Source organism: Heloderma suspectum, chromosome 6 (genome assembly GCF_057233095.1).
Source record: "Heloderma suspectum isolate Gila_16-S chromosome 6, 16-S_ref, whole genome shotgun sequence".
Classification (NCBI taxonomy): Eukaryota; Metazoa; Chordata; class Lepidosauria; order Squamata; family Helodermatidae; genus Heloderma; species Heloderma suspectum.
The window spans coordinates 87,978,346-87,995,026 of NC_139463.1; the positions used below are offsets into that span (position 1 = coordinate 87,978,346).

Here is a 16,681-nt window from a genome sequence, read left to right on the forward strand (position 1 = left end):
GAAAGAGATCTTGGGGTTTTGGTGGGCAGCCTGATGAAAATGTTGCCCCAGTGTGCATCTGCAGTGCAAAAAGGCACTTTCCGTCTTAGGCATAATTAGGAAACGGATCAAAAATAAAATTGCCAGCATCATAGTCCCCTTGTAAAATTATGATGGGGTCATGAAGAGTCGGACACGACTTAACTAGGGATGTACGAAAGTCACTTACCTTTTCGAAGGGTGACATTCGCGGGGGGAAGGCGCTCTGTCCCTCCCCCTGAAATTCTCTCTAGCTGGCTCCGGAGAGATTCCTCGGAGCTGCCAGCCGGGGCCGCCCGCAGCCGGACATCCGGCCGCTGGGCAGCCTGCAGGGACGTGGCTGCCATTCGCAAGTCAGTGCGGATGGCAACAGGTAGGTGTTCCATTCCGGGCCCATTTCGCGGGGCGGGGGAGTGGGGGGTTTTCGTTCTGCCATGGATTTCATAGCCACACTGAGATCCATGGAGGAATTCTCTAACATCCCTCATCTTAACGGCTGAACAACAACAACAACAACAAGGAGCAAGTGCAGCAAGCGAGGAGTCCTAATTTTGAGACACATACTATGGCACCACAGTTTGCATTTATTTCCTTCATACATTAGATCAAATTCCTTACATACAGAAGTCCTTACATTAGTTGCTTCATGAACGCTGAAGATGGCTTTTCACTGAAAGTTGTAGAGGGGTACCAGAAAGAGAACGTAGAAGCAACCTCTCCAACGACAAGGTCTCCCCGCTGATAAAACTCATGCCGACTAGTGATATGGTCACTTGCTCTGCATTTATGGGAAGGAGTCTTCATGCTGCGATGAACAGACTCTGTCTTGCGCATAAAATGAGGGAGCAGCAGCCCTAGCAACCATAACAATGACATGAGCATTTGGAGGGCTGAAGTTCCCATCTAGACACATAGTTCTCTGTTGTTCTCAAGAGAATTTGACATCTCGGAATCGCCTGCTTCTAACCTGCCTTGAACTGGAGCTGACCCTACTGAAAACCGCTATATTTTTATAAGAGGAGAACTACACCGGTTCCCCAGTTTTAAATTGCAGAATGTTGAGGGGGGGTTTGTTACTACTTCATGCGGGTGTATATCTCTGTGGAAATTTTGATCCTTTCCTGTACTGATGCACCAAACAATATTGAGAAATGGAAAAATCCTTTGGAAAGAAGATTTATTATTATTATTATTATTATTATTATTATTTTATATTTCTATACCGCCCCATAGCCAAAGCTCTCTGGTCCTAGTAGAGATGGTCCTAGTAGTTGCAGATATTTCAAACTACTATTCATATTTTATCTCTATGGGAATCCCAGTCTGCAGCACAGACATCGCTTAATATTATCAGCCCTCTGTGGGACACTGGTTCTGGCCCTTTGGCCCAGCTTTCATAAGGATGGCTTTATAAAATATCCGAGTGTTGTTGTTATGTATTTTTGAGGCCTCTAGATATCCCTTGGGGCTTAGTGAGGAGGACAGTTAATCAGAGACGTGTTGATAATTACAGGGGAGAAAATGTGCTTTCCCCGTGCTGGCATTGTTGTGACACCTAGAGCAGGGGAAGCAGCAGTGGGGGCCAAAGACCTGGTGCATCCAACCTCTCTCTGTCCAGAGCAAGGGGAATATCAGCCGGCATCCTGCTCAGATTAGTGAGACACAGAGAATATTGCTCATATCATTTCATAGACCCAGTATTTTTGACCTCAGACTCACAACGTGAGGAATTGTGGATTGTTAGTAAGAGATGCACGCTATGTAGCTGTGAAAGAGTCTATAGTCCTGGGAAATAGTGGTTGTCCTGCAAAATATGTTAAAGGTTCTGTATGGTATGCTAGGGATAATAGCTTCTAAAGCTGTCAGGGAATAGAGGCCACTAACAAAATGGCAGCTCAAAAACTGCATAGCTACCCTTAACCTGCAAATCTATTGGAAAGGGTTGGGAACAATTGGCATAGCAGGAAGATCAGGTCTGGCTCAACACAAAGTGATCTAATTTTCATCTTACATGGTAAAACATTTGGGATTAAATTCACCAGGAATTGGTGGAGAACCTTTAGAAGCCAGGCACTTTACTACAATGGGGGGTGGTGGAACGCTTGAGTTAGGCGACAAGGGGATTCCCTCTATTAGAGGGCCAACACATGCAGACACACTACAGTGTCTTATGACAAAGCTCCTGGGAAGTACATAAACATACTCATATCAATGTAATAAAATATAAAATATAATATAAATTGATATATATAAATCAGTTTAATTAGAATGAAAAAAACCAAACATCAGTGCAAGGCTGCTGGTGTAAAACCAAGCTCCCTGCAATACTGGCTTCTACCATCCCACAATGCACCCCCACCCCCACCTGTGGCGGCTTTGCCAGCTGACATGACTCATGCACCCCCTGCCAACATGTCACTTGCAGCTAAGCTCCCATCCACTAGGGATGTACGAAAGGTACTTACCTTTCCGCGGATTATGCTGATGCTGGGGGGGTGGCATTCCATCCCTCCCCCCGGAATCCTGGCCAGGGAGGGAGGCACTCCATTCCTCCCCCCGGAATCCTGGCTGGCCGGCTCCGCTCCGCAGGGATTCTGCGGAGCCGCCGGCCGGCTCAGCCAGCTCCCGGACATCCGGCCACTGGCTAGCAGGGACGCAAATGGCGGCAGCCATAGCCGCCGCCATTTGTGTCCCTGCAGTCAGCCATGATAGGCTATGTAAATGTTTACGTAGCCTATCACGGCTGATTAAAAAACAACAACAACACACATACGCAAATGGCAGTGCCCATGGGCTCCACCATTTGTGTTCCTTATTTTGGCATGTCTTAGTCTAAGTAAACATTTACATAGACTAAGACGGCGAAAATAAGGGGAACGCAAATAGCGTAGATGCAATGGGTGCCGCCATTTGCGTAGGCGCGTGTTTTTTTTTAAATCAGCCGTGATAGGCTACGTAAATATTTATGTAGCCTATCACTTTTTTTTGTTTTTGTTTTACCAGGAAATGGCGGCAGTGGCAGCCGGTCGGCAGACTGGCTGCCGCAGCCGCCACCGCCGAACCGCTGCCGCAGCCGCCGCCACCAGGAAGATCTGCCTAAGGTTAGTCCCGTCCTGGGGGGGCGGGGTGGCCGGGGGCCATTCTGCCACCAATTTCGGGGGGCCGAATGCGCTGGCATTCGGCCTTCCTGAGATCGGTGGCGGAAATTTCAGACATCCCTACCATCCGCTCCTGCTCTTCAACCTCTAGCACTTGCGAATACCACTGCAAGGCCTCCTGCTCCGCCACCTGTACTCCCAGATGCCCCTGGCTCTGCCGACTGTCAGGAGAAAACTGGGGAAGCGCACAATGCTGTCGGAGATGCTGAAAGCACCGTGTCCAAGTCAACCACATCTGGAGTGTCAGGTCACCAGGTGTTATGAAACCAGCCTCCCAATTAATCAAGCACCGTCCAAAAGACAATGACTTCAAACACTTTCATCGAAATGGCAAGCACTTGGTTAGGTGTGGAGCATGTTTCAGGTTTCCCAACATAATAAGATTGTTTTCGAAAAGTACTCAGATATCGTCCTCTGCCCCCAGTCACGAAAGAATGTGGGAGTATTTACAGGAGTGAGAACATTCAGAAGCATCTGAAACAATACTAGCCGAGTAAAAGTATTAAAACATGCCAGCTGTCAGCATTGGCACCTGTGGAAGCCACACAGGTCTCCTCTATGGGAGAAGCAATATCCAAGACTAATGAAAAACTAGCCAAGTTGGCATCCTCCTCCGGCGCACTTAAGGAGTTGCAAAGAAACTGACTCTCAGTGTGTACTCATTAGGGATGGACGAAAGTCCCTTACCTGTCCTCGAAGCTTGCTTCGCGGTGGGGGGGAGGCACTTCGCTTCACCCCCCAAAGTTCATGCGAGGGGGGGGAGGCGCCCCGCCTCACCCGGCCGAAATTCAGGCCGGGTAGAAGCACCCCGTCTACCCGGCCACGAAAAAAAAAAAAACCACCCCCGTGATAGGCTACGTAACGATTAATGTAGCCTATCACGCCTAGATTTCCAAAGTCAGCCGTGATAGGCTATGTTAATCGTCACGTAGCCTATCACAGGTGACTTTGGAAAAAAAAAATCACATACGCAAATAGCGGCCCCCATAGGGAGCCGCCATTTGCGTTCCTTATTTGGTCCCTGTAGTCTACGTAAAGATTACATAGACTACGGCAAAAATAAGGGCAACGCAAATAGCGTGTTTTTTTTTTACTGCACTTGTAATGGCGGCGGCGGCAGCCGGTCAAAAGACTGGCTGCTGCCCCCGCCCCTGACGAAGACCCGACGAACCGCCGCCGGGACCTGCCACCGGGAGGGACATTAGTGAAAGGTAAGTCCCATCCCGGGGGGGGGGTGGCGGGGAGGCGGAGAATTTCACCACCGATTTTGGGGGGCCGAATGTGTTGGCACTCGGCCCCCCAAGTTTCGGGGAGAAATTCTCCCCCATCCCTAGTACTCATTTCCTGCAAGAGTAGTTGTAAGTTAGCATCTAGGTGTCCCCCCTCCCCCATCAGTGCAGAATTGGTACATAGGATTGAGATCGACTTTCAGTACTTGACTCCAAATGCCCACAAAGAATTTATGCAGTGCGCTGTCGAAAGTGACAGACAGTCTCACCAAGAAATTGACTGAAGGTACATTGGTGCAGTGCAGTCCCTGAGGTGTGATGGCACTGTGGACTGAACTAGAACTGACAAAATGTATGTAATGGTGAAAGTCACTGCAAAATCTGGGGATGAAAAGCAGTAGTTTTTAGGTGCTAGTGAACCCTAGCACAAAAGGAGTGCTGGAGGCAGTTGAAGACACCTGCACCAAGACAGTAGGAATGTTGTGGGAGTCTGAGAGGGCGGCTGAGTCTGATGTACTCCTCCCCACCCAGCTTTCTGGACACCTGTCTGAGGACCGCAACCACTAACCCACCCTGTTCAGTTCCCTGGGTGAGCCACAGGGTGGTCTGCGGGTGCCTGACTCCTCAGTGGGCTGCCATTTTGTGTGGGAATGGCGGCTCATTTCCTGTAAAACGCATCATATGCAAATGGCAGCTGTAAAGTGGCCAAGTATGCATAATTATAGGTGTGAACAGTCCATTCACACATATAATCTTGTGTACATGGCCACTTTATGTAAGCTGTCTTTCATGGAAAACAACAAACCACCATTTATCTGCATTTCTACTCAGCAGCTTGCTGTGGAGTCAGGTGCCCATGGACCACTCAGCAGCTCACCCAGGGAACTTAACAGGGCAGGTAAGTGGTGACAGTTTGGGAAGCTGTGCACGGGGTGGGGTGGGGTGGTTCGTCCATCCCTACCAGAAAGTTTTGACGTGCAGCAGCTGGGCACATCTTCATGTGTGTATCCTCCTCGGCCACAGATGGAGCATCTGTCAACATAGGTGAGAAGTCTGGTTTGTGGATTTTCTTCCAATCCAAAATGAGGGATAATTATCATGAAGCTTCTGTTCCTCTGCTGAAGTCCTGGCATGGAGTCCACCTGTCATATTTTCCCCCACAGAATGACCCCCAAGATGGCACTTACCTGGGGCGGATGCGGCGGATGCGGCAGCGGTGGCTGGTCTCCTGGTCGGGCGCGGTAGGGCTGCTGCTGCCGCTATTGCTGTCCTTGGACCATCATAGGCTATGTGAGAATTTACGTAGCATATCATGGCTAACCTAAAAACAACAACAACAATGCAGCGTACGCAAATGGCGGCGGCTACGGTGGCCGCCATTTGCGTTCTCTATTTTTCGCTGGTTTATCTTACGTAAACATTTACATAAGATAAAACGGCAAAAAAAAGGGGGAACACAAATAGCGTACTGGGTACTATTTGCGTTTCTTTCTTTTTTTTGCCATAGAAGCCTACGTAAATATTTACGTAGGATAAAATGGCAGGGGAAAAAAGAATGGAAATAGCGCCCACTACGCTATTTGCGGTTCCCTTTTTTTTCACTGTAATTGCATATGTAAATATTTACGTAGGCTAGAACAGTGAAAAATAGGGAACGCATAGGGTGGCCGCCATAGCTGCCGCCATTTGCATATGCTGATTTTTTTGGGGGGGGGGGTTAGCCTCGATAGGCTACGTAAATTCTTACGTAGCCTATCACAGCTGCAAGAACAGCAATGGTGGCTGCAGCAGACCAGCTGTGGCCGGCCAGGAGACCAGCCGCCCCTGCCACCACCAGAGCCGCCGCCGGAGCCGCCGCCACTTCCGCCGAATCCGCCACATCCGCCCCAGGTAAGTTCCATCCCGGGGGATTCCGCGGGGGGGGGGAGGCAGGAGGCCGTTCCGCCTTGGATTCCGGGGGGCCAGATTCTAAAGCATTCTAAAGAATCTGGCCTCACTGGAATCTGTGGCAGAACCCCCTGCCATCCCTAGAGAAATGGGAGGCATTTGCTGGTCCTCCTCAGGCAGCAAAATATCCTGGACCAGCACTGGCTGTGTATGTATCTGTTAGTAAGTTAGTAAGTCTGTGTCTCAAAGCTTCACAACTTCAAAGATCATGCCTCAATTAGAAAAAAAAACATCGCAGAGAAGCCCCGATTCTGCGGGGATAACGCCTTAATTTAAACAAACAAACAAACAAACATCTGGAGCAGGGGATAGGAGAAGCAGGTCAAACTTAGTCTGATTTGAAGGGATAGAACAACCCCCTGCGAAATGCAAGAAGCCTGATACCCAGGTGGTCTCCCATCCAAGCACTGACCTGGACTGACCCTGCTTAGCTTCCGAGATCAGACAAGCGTGCGCACATCCAGCCCTTTGCTTGTTGCTGAGGAAACGGGGGCTGCTGAGGAAGCTATGCGATGAGTAGCCGGAAGAAGACATGGGACCGTCAAGAGCTGTGATTGGACAGGGGGGAAATACAAACACCGCCGTATATGGACCGGTGGGGGAGGGGAATATGACCGGTTACGGTAGCGAAGGCGGACAGTCAGAGCACATTAAGGGTAAATACCGGGATTTTAGGGTATTGAAAGCGGGAGCACGGAAGTTGGAAATTCCGGTTCCAATTCAAGGCAGGTACTGCGTAGTGTGAAAGGTGGGTGGTGAAACCTCATTGGCGCTAAGTGTAAATCTAGCCTTAGTCAAAGTATGTATACCTGACTCCTTGGGTAGTATAAAGGCCAAAGGTACAACAGGTCTGTAGTCACCAGAAATGTGACTGATCATTGCTAGTTTGGAATTCTGATATACTCAGAAGGAAAAACATGTAACTAATTTGCATAGATCAGATCCCATATTTTTCAATATAAGAGGCGGCCCTATTCAGGGGTGACGTAGGACCACTATTTGTTATTCATAAGCAATTCAGACCAATTATTCACACATTTTGGAAAAAGGAAACCATTTCGGGCATTCCTTGTTAGTTTTTTGACCTTGTTATTTGCTCCCTGATGTTCTGGTGGGGCCTGAACACTATGATGTAGCATTTAGGGAAAAAGATGCAAGCCAGCAAGCCAGCACTGGAGGTTAGGATAGAGAAGATCTCCACTGCCACCAGATATTTTCCTTTGGTACTCAGATAGGCTGGAACAAAGGAGAGCCAAACGCTGCAAAAGACCAACATGCTGAATGTGATGAATTTGGCCTCATTGAAACTGTCTGGCAACTTCCTGGCTGGAAAAGCTACTGTGAAGCTGACAATGGCCAGAACACCCATGTAGCCCAGAACAGAGTAGAACATGGTGACTGAGCCTTCATTGCATTCTGCTACAATTTCCCCAGTCAGTGAATGCATGTCCATATCTGGGAATGGAGGAAATGTACTTAACCAAATCAAGCAAATTCCTGTTTGAATAGAGGAGCAGGAAATGATGATCAAATTGGCCACCCTTTTCCCTACCCATTTCCTCATCTTGGATCCTGGTTTGGTAGCCATGAATGCCAGAACCACAGTGATGGTTTTTGCCAAAAGAGCAGAAAGAGCAACTGAGAAGACGATGCCAAAAGCTGTTTGCCGGAGAAGGCAAGTTATCTTCTTTGGCTGTCCGATGAAGAGCAAGGAGCAGAGGAAGCAGCAAAGGAGGGAGATGAGCAGGATGTAGGTGAGGCTCCGGTTGTTGGCTTTGACTATGGGAGTGTCCTGGTGCTTCACAAAGTTTCCAAGTACCAAAGCTGTGATCACAGCAAAAGCAACAGCAGACAAAGACAATGAAATCCCCAAGGGTTCCTCATAGGAGAGATAGCTTATAACCTTGGGAATGCATTGATCCTGTTCTAAGTTTGAATAGTAATCTTCTGAACATTCAATACAGGAATCCATATCTGGAAAGAAAAAGTAGTGCTTTTTAATAAGAGATAGAGAGCAGATGCAATCTGAGAAGATGGTAGAGGCCTTTAAAGTAACTTGTCTTGAATTATTCATATATCCTATCGCTATCAGACAGCATTGCCCAAATACATCTGCCTTAATCCACGTCTGGAAAACAAAATAAATAAATAAATAAAATATGCCTCTGACATGAGAGAGAACATGGTGCTTCATGATGTATTATGGTGATGCATGAACTTTGAGCTAAGACATCTGGGTTTAAATCTCACCTGTGAACCACAAGCTCACCTGGAGGCTGCTCTCTCTCTCTCTCTCTCTCTCTCTCTCACACACACACACACACACACACACTTAAGAAAATAAGAGCCAGGCTACATCAGGCCAAGGGTCCATCTATTGGAGCATTCTGTTCCCACAATGGCCAACCAGATGCCGGAATGAGAAGTCCACAAGCAGGACATGAGTGCAACAGCACCCTCTCACCCATGTTCCCCAGCAACTCATGTTGCTCTCTCTCTTTCTCTGGCATCTCTACACCAGCCTAAAATCCTGCATTTAAAATAGGGCTTTCTGCTTCCATTTAATTTCAGGATCACTTCGACGCCCTTTTACACGTGCTTCCCTTTCCCCCACCTTTTTCCTCTACTTCTCCCCATATCTGAGTCTTCCATTATCTTTCATTGATCTCGCTCCTTTTGTTGCCACGTTTACTCTTTTCATAGAGGAAAATTGAGCAGAACACAACAGGGTAATTTGATAGCTCATGATCTGTGATCTCTTTAAAAGCAGAACAAAGGGCATTTAGTGCAGGAAACGCCTTGGATGATCACAGTGTCATTTAAAGAGCCTGCAAATGTCTGTGAAGGAGCAATCTCAATCATAGGATAAAAGCCCAGTGTGAAGGAGCCCTCTCTCTCCCTCTCCAACTGCAGTGCCACTGCCTGATGTAGGCGAGCAATAGGGATGGATGAAAGGGACTTACCTGGTCCCGCAGCTTCCTTTGCGGTGGGGGGAGGCACTTCTGTTCTCCCCCCGAAGTTCAGGCAAGGGGGGGAGGCGCCCCGCCTCGCCCGGCAGAAATTCAGGCCGGGGGGGAGGCGCCCCATCCCTCGCTGCTGAAATTCAGTCCGGGGAGGAGCGCCCCATCTCCCCGGCCGCGAAAAAAAAAGTAAAGTAAAAAACAACACACACCCGTGATAGGCTACGTAATGATTTACGTAGCCTATCACGGCTAGATTTCCAAAGTCAGCCCTGATAGGCTATGTAAATCGTCACGTAGCCTATCATGGGTGACTTTGAAAAAAAAAAAAAAGCGCGTGGCCATGGGCGCCACCATTTGCGTTCCTTAGTTTGGCACGTCTAGTCTACGTAAAGATTTACGTAGACTACAGCAAAAATAAGGGAACGAAAGTGACTTTCGTACATCCCTAGGTAGGAGGCCTACTGAGCCTGATGGTACTGCTGGACTTGGGTGTTGTGCTTACCTGGGTTTCATTTCTTTTAGAAAGAGGAGGCTTATGGCATTGGAGGCTTATGGCATTTTGATATAGTTGCATGTAATTTACAAATACATAGACTGAATAGAGGTGAAAGAAAACAATCCAATAGCAGCCCTGCCTTTCCCACATCAGATCTCCAGAGAGGGAGATACTATCCCCCAGTGCTTCCGAGTTTATAGGTCACTTCACTCTCATTCCCATTCTCTATCTTTTGTCTCCCCAAAGTTCTTCTGCTGTTTCCCACTCACACCTAGCTTGCCCCTGCCTTGCTGGAGGAGGTGAATAAGGTTGTGTCATCTTCTCTAACCATATCCAAGCCCTCCTGGGGGATTGTTGTTCAAATTCCTTAACAGAAGGTGTGCTTGGAAACTTTGCCTCTTACTATTAAGGAATACGTCTGGTCATTCTGGCCCCATTAATCTTGCCAGGTTAACACCAGAATTAAGGCTATCTTATCCTGGGTCAAACTCAAACAAGCCAGGAAATTGGAAGCTAAGGGTGATGATTTGTCTTTCTGCCTGTTGTCTATCCATCTATAAGTGTATATAGCAAAATTTTACCAGACACTATAATCCTTCCCCCTGGCTCCTAGCTTTGCATATGGAGTGGTTTCTTTTTATTTTGTATTATGTAAGAAATACATAATTGAATTATTGGGCTCCCACAGAGTCTGCCCTGCTAATTGATGACACAGCACTGCGTTCTTTGTCAGTAGCTGGAGATATATATATATATATATATATATATATATATATATATATCTTCCTTCTTTCGTTTATGTATGAAGCACATTTCCAACTGAAAGAAACCATCAATCCAATGTTTAGACTAGTGTCAAAATGTGTGACCAAGCATACCTAGGCCTGAATGTAAAAGAGAGGTCTGCATTCTTGTATAACAAGACCTCTTCCTATAGCCAGATATGAGATGCAGTATGCTTGACATCTATGAAGAACCATGATTCCTACCGGTCTGATCAGAAATCTTCCCTTGAGGACATGGGGCACAATCATAGCAGCAAAATGGCTCCCCTTCCTTCTTTTTCCTGATGTGACCAGGATGGCAGTTGTCATTGCACACAGAAATGGGCAGCACCTAATCAGAAACATCAGTGGAGAATGTACAGCACTGAGAAAAAGATGTTTTGATCATTACGGTTTCACTTGTGGGTGTAAAGTATCAAGGTGTTCTAAACTGGATAGATGCTTAGGCCCTTTTAGAGTTCAACAGATCCCTGGCATGGACCCGGCTTGGCTTGCATTTGCAAGCCAAGCAGCATGATAGTTCCTGAAACTCAGGAACTTTAGTGTGTGTGTGTGTGTGGGGGGGGGGGTTGTGCAAAGTTGCAGGTGGATTAGAGCACAAATCCTGCCCATGAAGAGCCAAGACGACCCCATAGTTGTTGTAGAGGACATGAAGTCCTGAGCTGGTCCTGTTAAGGCAGCAGCAGCGTGGATGTTGAATTCCTCCAGGACCATAGTTCTAGGGTTCTCCAACAAAACATTTGAGTAGGGATGTACGAATCCCTTACCTTGTTCTGTCCCTCCCCCTGGAATCCTCCCAACTGGCTCTGCTTTGCAGCAAGGCTGCAGAGCTGCCAGCCAGGGCCAGCCGAGGCTGGCCACAGCTGGACTTCCAGCCACTGCCGGGCTGCTGTGGCTGCAAATGGTGGCCGTCGTGGCGGCCGCCATTTGTGTCCCTGCTTTAGGGCGTGATAGGCTATGTAAGTATTTACATAGCCCATCATGGCCTAATGCAGGCACCCAAATGGCGGCCACTACGACGGCTGCCATTTGTGGCCACAGCAGCCTGGCATGGGCCAGAAGACGAGCCGGAGCCACCGCTGCCGCCACCGCCACTGCATCAGCCACCACATCTGCTGCCGCTGCATCCGCTGCCAGGTAGGTCTGTCCCGGGGAGATATTGGGGGGTGGTAGTGGGGGAGTAGTCCATTCCACCATGGAAACCAGGGGGCTGGATTTCAAAGAATCCTGTCTCACTGGAGTCTGTGGCGGATTTCTCCAACATCCCTACATCTGAGACCCCTCAGCCAGCTTGGTCAGGGAGGCCATTGGGCAGCAGTGTGGGCAGTTTCTCAATAGCATCCCCAAACTGTCTCTTTGCCCAAGACAAGGTACAGGCCCTCACAGCCCAAACTAAGGTGGAGGTTTTCCTAGTGATCAACATGAAGCAGTTATGGATAAAGGCCACCGCCCCCAGCCCTGCTGCTTGTTTTTCTACCCTGTGTGTGCATGTGTGTTTTTGAATCACACCTCAGGAAGTTAGAGAATTCCGCCATGGATCCCAGGGGGGCCAAATTCCAGTGAATTCGGGCCCCCCAGAATCCATGGCGGAATGGAGCCCCCCGCCCCTCCACCCCCTGAAAGCCCTGCGAAACGGAGCCTACCTGGCTCTGGCTCCGGTGGTGGCGGTGGCAGTGGCGGTGGCAGTGCAGGGCTGCTGGAGCCACAAATGGCGGCCGTTGTAGTGGCTGCTATTTGCGTCCCTACGCCAGCCTGTGATAGGCTACATATATATTTACGTAGCCTATCACGGCTAAAGCAGGGACCCAAATGGCGTCCCCTACGCCATTTGCGTTCCCGCTTTAGGGGTGATAGGCTACGTAAATATTTACATAGCCTATCATGGGCTTGCGTAGGGACACAAATGGCGTCCCCTATGCAGGATGCCATTTGCATCCACACCAGCCCAGCAGCGGCTGGAGGCCCTGCTGTGGGTTGGCCTGGCTGGCAGCTCCGTGGCGTGGCTGTGGAGCGGAGCCGGCCCGGCAGGATTCTGGGGGGGGGGAACGGATCGCCTCCCCCACTGTCGAGGATTCCAGGGGGAGGAACGGATCACCTCCCCCAGCTGCGGAACCTGGCGGAGGCAGGTAAGCGGGGTTTCGTACACCCCTAATCACACCATCCATCGGGTGTCTCCTCTATAGGGAATTGCTGTGGTACCCCTTACAAGATGTAAAAAACCGCTGTTGTGCCAGTGCTTCATGTATGTTTTAGGTGCATGTATGTGCCATGGCTGAGCCAACACAGATCTCCCTGTTTTGCCACCTTATTTGGTGGCTGGGAAATGGAGGTGGGGTCCATTTTTTGTTATTTTTTAAAAATCAACCAAAACCAATGCAGGCACAAAACAAAATATGATTTGCGAGTGACATGTGTGATGATGGCACATATATACATGTGGCAGCACACATATATCAACAGGACATGATGGGAGAGTGCCTTCAAAGGCAGCGGCAGTGGGGGGGGGATTTGAATGTTCTTTAAGAAAGCTTTAAAGAATGTTCTTTAAAGAAAATGTTCTTTAAGAACAGCAACTTCCCAAGCTGTTCAAAGAAAGTGTGTGTGTGTGTGTGTGTGTGTGTGAGAGAGAGAGAGAGAGAGAGAGAGAGGTAGTTGGGTTGGTGGGTTTGGGACAAAATTATTTGTAGGTGTTATCACAGTTAGAAGCAATCTGTCTGTATCTGAAGCCCTAGGCATGCATTTACTGGATGGTATGTAGGGATAATGTGGGGAGTGGGATATGGGCACGTATGTAAGCCCTGTCCCCAGTGTCACCGCAGGTCCATTTAGGCCTTCACATATTGAGCACAAACATCAGAATAGGTCTCTGTAAGCACATTCCTGTTTGGCAATGGAAAATGGAGTCAGGGCTGTCTGGATCAGAGTGGGACCACAGCAGGGGGGTAGGGAGAAGTGTTAAAGTCCCCAAGCACCCCAACGCTGGTGTCCCAATCTGTCTATGGCCTGATGTTGTGAAGTCACATCCCATAAATAACGGAACAGACATTGAAGCAGAATGTCCTTGATTTCCCCTGCAAACTCCTTTGAAAACACGGAAGTACTTGCAGCTGAGCATTCTATCTCCAGAATGATGCTCCACATGCATGACAAACCTTCACAAGCATTTGCTGCCAAAAGTTGTAATGGGACAAAAAATCCTTAATAGTTGTTAACCAGTGGTCAGAACTTCACCAAACCAAAGAAAGGCACGCCTCAGCTAGGAATGTGAGAACCCAACCAAGCTTGGGTTCCCTAGGCATCCGCTGACACACCACCCCTGCTTGCTTCCCCATGGACCCATGCTTAGGCCGCCCACAAGCTCGCGGGTTGCCAGGACTCACCGTGATCCTGTTAGGGATGGCGGAGAATTTCACCACGGATTCCAGGGAGGCCGATTGCCAGTGCATTCGGCCCCCCGAAATCCATGGCGGAGAGAAGCCCCCTGCCCCACCACCCCGCGAAATGTGCGTGGAACAGAGCTTACTGCTGCCGTTCGTGGTGCTTTGTGACTGGCGTCTTCTGCTGTGATAAGCTACAGAAGTATTTACATAGCCTATCACGGCTAATGCAGAGACACCATTTGCGTCCCTGAGGAAGCCACGATAGGCTAAATAAATACTTACGAAGCCTATCATGGCAATAGGCAGGAAAGCAAATGGCGGCTGCCGTAGCTGTTGCCATTTGCGTCCCTGTCTTTTGCTGTGATAGGCTATGTATATATTTACATAGCCTATCACGGCTCAGTGAAGGGACGCAAACGGAGCCGCTACGCCAGCTGCCATTTGCATCCACAGGCCTGCAAACTTCGCAGACCTGTGAATGCACCCAGCCAGCAGCTCTGCGGAGTTGCCACGGAGTGGAGCCAGCCGGGGTAGGATTTCGAGGGGGAGGTGTGGAGCACCACCACCCCTACCGTGAATGTCACCCTTTGAAAAGGTAAGTGACTTCCGTACATCCCTAGATCCTGTCCGGTGAGCGGCTGCCATTTTCTCTCCTTTGGTTTTTGCATAAAAAAGGAAGTTTAAAAAATGTGCATATTTAAATATGCACAGTTTGGGGGCAGGAAAGCTTAATATGTGCAATATTAGTGACATTATACCTCTAATATTGCACATAGTAAGATTTTCTGGCCCCAAACTCCACATTTTTAAATATGCACATTTTTTAAACGTCCTTTTTTATGCTGAAACCAAAAGCAGGAAAATGGTGGGCACTCACCCGACGGGCTCACGGTGACTCTGGCAGGGTGCATGTGGGGGCAAGTGAGGACAGCGTCTTGGTGGGCTCAGTCTGGGGGTTGTGGGGGGGCATGGTCTCTCGGAGCCTGTTGGGTTCCCGCAACGTCCCTAGCCTCAGCAATCCTGAATAAATAAATGAAGAGATTTTAGCAAAATTTAGAAGTTATATATGAAATGCCATGATGAAATAGGGGAAAAGTGTAAATGTGTCACTTTTCAGCAGATTTTAACTCCTTGTACCTTTGGAAATTTTTTATCACAAGTAGGGATGGACGAAAGTCACTTACCTGTCCTCGAAGCTTTTCGCGGTGGGGGGGAGGCGCTTCGCTGCTCCCCCCGCGAAGTTCAGGCCGTGGGGGGAGGCTTCCCGCCTCGGCCCGGCTGAAATTCAGGCCGGGGGGGAGGCTTCCCCCCTCGCCCGGCCGAAATTCAGGCCAGGGAGGAGGTGCCTCGCCTCGCCCGGCCGCAAACTCAAAAGTTTTTTTTTTAAAAAAAAAACGCCCCCGTGATAGGCTACATGACGATTAACGTAGCCTATCACGGCTAGATCTGCAAAGTCAGCCATGATAGGCTACGTTAATCGTCATGTAGCCTTTCACGGGTGACTTAAAAAAAAAAAGCACGTACGCAAATGGCGGCCCCCATAGGGAGCCGCCATTCGCGTTCCTTATTTGGTCGCTGTAGTCTACGTAAATCTTTACGTAGACTACGGCGAAAATAAGGGCAACGCAAATAGCGTTGCCCTTATTTTTGCTGTAGTCTATGTAAATCTTTACGTAGACTACAACGACCAAATAAGGAACGGGAATGACAGCTCACTAAGGGGGCCGCCATTATCCGTACGCGTTTTTTTTTTTTAAGTCACCCGTGATAGGCTACGTGAAGATTTATGTAGCCTATCACGGCTGACTTTGCAAATCTAGCCGTGATAGGCTACGTTAATCGTTACGTAGCCTATCACGAGGGCGTTTTTTTTTTGTCTTTGATTGGAATGGCGGTCGAAAGACCGGCTGCCGCTCCCGCCCTGGACGAAGAGCCGCTGAACCGCCGGCCGGACCCGCCGCCGGGAGGGACATTCGCCAAAGGTAAGTCCCGTCCTGGGGGGGGTGCGGGGGGCAGGGGGGCTGTGGAGAATTTCTCCCTGAAACTTGTTCGGGGGGCTGAACATGTTGGCGCTCGGCCCCACGAAGTTTCGGAGAGAAATTCTCCGCCAACCCTAATCACAAGTCTCTACAATTGTAGACCTCATCAGGTAGAAAGTGGATACTATGTATCACTTTTTATGATCAGTAGAATTTTGAGGCTAATACTGGTGGAACTTGTGTGTGTGACTCACGAGGCACTCCCGCGACTCTTCAATTGATATTGTGTTTCTCTTATTGTACACGGCCTGGTTATGTTGGACACGAAAGGTGGTGTAAACTATTTTGAAACAGTCAAGTTGTGCTACATCTGGCAGGATCCTTGCTGTCTCACCTGCTTGAACGTCCTAGGCCACATGATGCTTTTATCATGGACTGTTAACTTTTTTCCGGGAGGAGCTACTGGATTGAACATTCCCACTTTAACTCTCAGAAAGGATTGATTTGGGAAAATTACCCAGTTTGTAACATCGAATCCTGTGACTGCTTCTCCATTTTCATCAAACTCTACTGCCTCCCCTGCACTGTTGTTGAATGAGATGCCCCTCAGAAACGGATGGAGCTAAATTCAAAGACAAAAACACACAAATGGACGACAAAGTTTTTTCATGATCACGCTGACAAGTACCTATCCTAGGAAGGTTGAGATTATCTTACATCAGTCTG

The 16,681-nt window shown here is 48.8% G+C and overlaps 1 protein-coding gene across 1 annotated transcript; it reads right to left on the reverse strand.

The window, feature by feature from the left end:
* Nucleotides 1-648: 648 nt before the first annotated feature.
* LOC146341741 (vomeronasal type-2 receptor 26-like) lies at nt 649-16,388 on the reverse strand. Its single transcript, XM_084807642.1, has 5 exons — nt 16,350-16,388; nt 10,801-10,927; nt 7,438-8,326; nt 3,241-3,337; nt 649-843 (listed from the first exon to the last, which is right to left on the reverse strand). The coding sequence occupies exons 1-5, from the start codon at nt 16,371-16,373 to the stop codon at nt 649-651; spliced, it is 1,332 nt and encodes a 443-aa protein (XP_084663768.1). The 5' UTR covers nt 16,374-16,388.
* Nucleotides 16,389-16,681: the final 293 nt, after the last annotated feature.

Excerpts from the sequence above, each read along its gene's own strand:
- LOC146341741 (XM_084807642.1), bottom strand. The coding sequence starts at position 16,373 with ATGTGGCCTAGGACGTTCAAGCAG. Across the intron at positions 8,327-10,800 it reads GAAGATTTCTGATCAGACCG|ATATGGATTCCTGTATTGAA; the intron begins GTAGGAATCATG and ends TTTTCTTTCCAG. Across the intron at positions 844-3,240 it reads TTGAAGAGCAGGAGCGGATG|ACAGAGTCTGTTCATCGCAG; the intron begins GTAGGGATGTCT and ends TTTATGCGCAAG.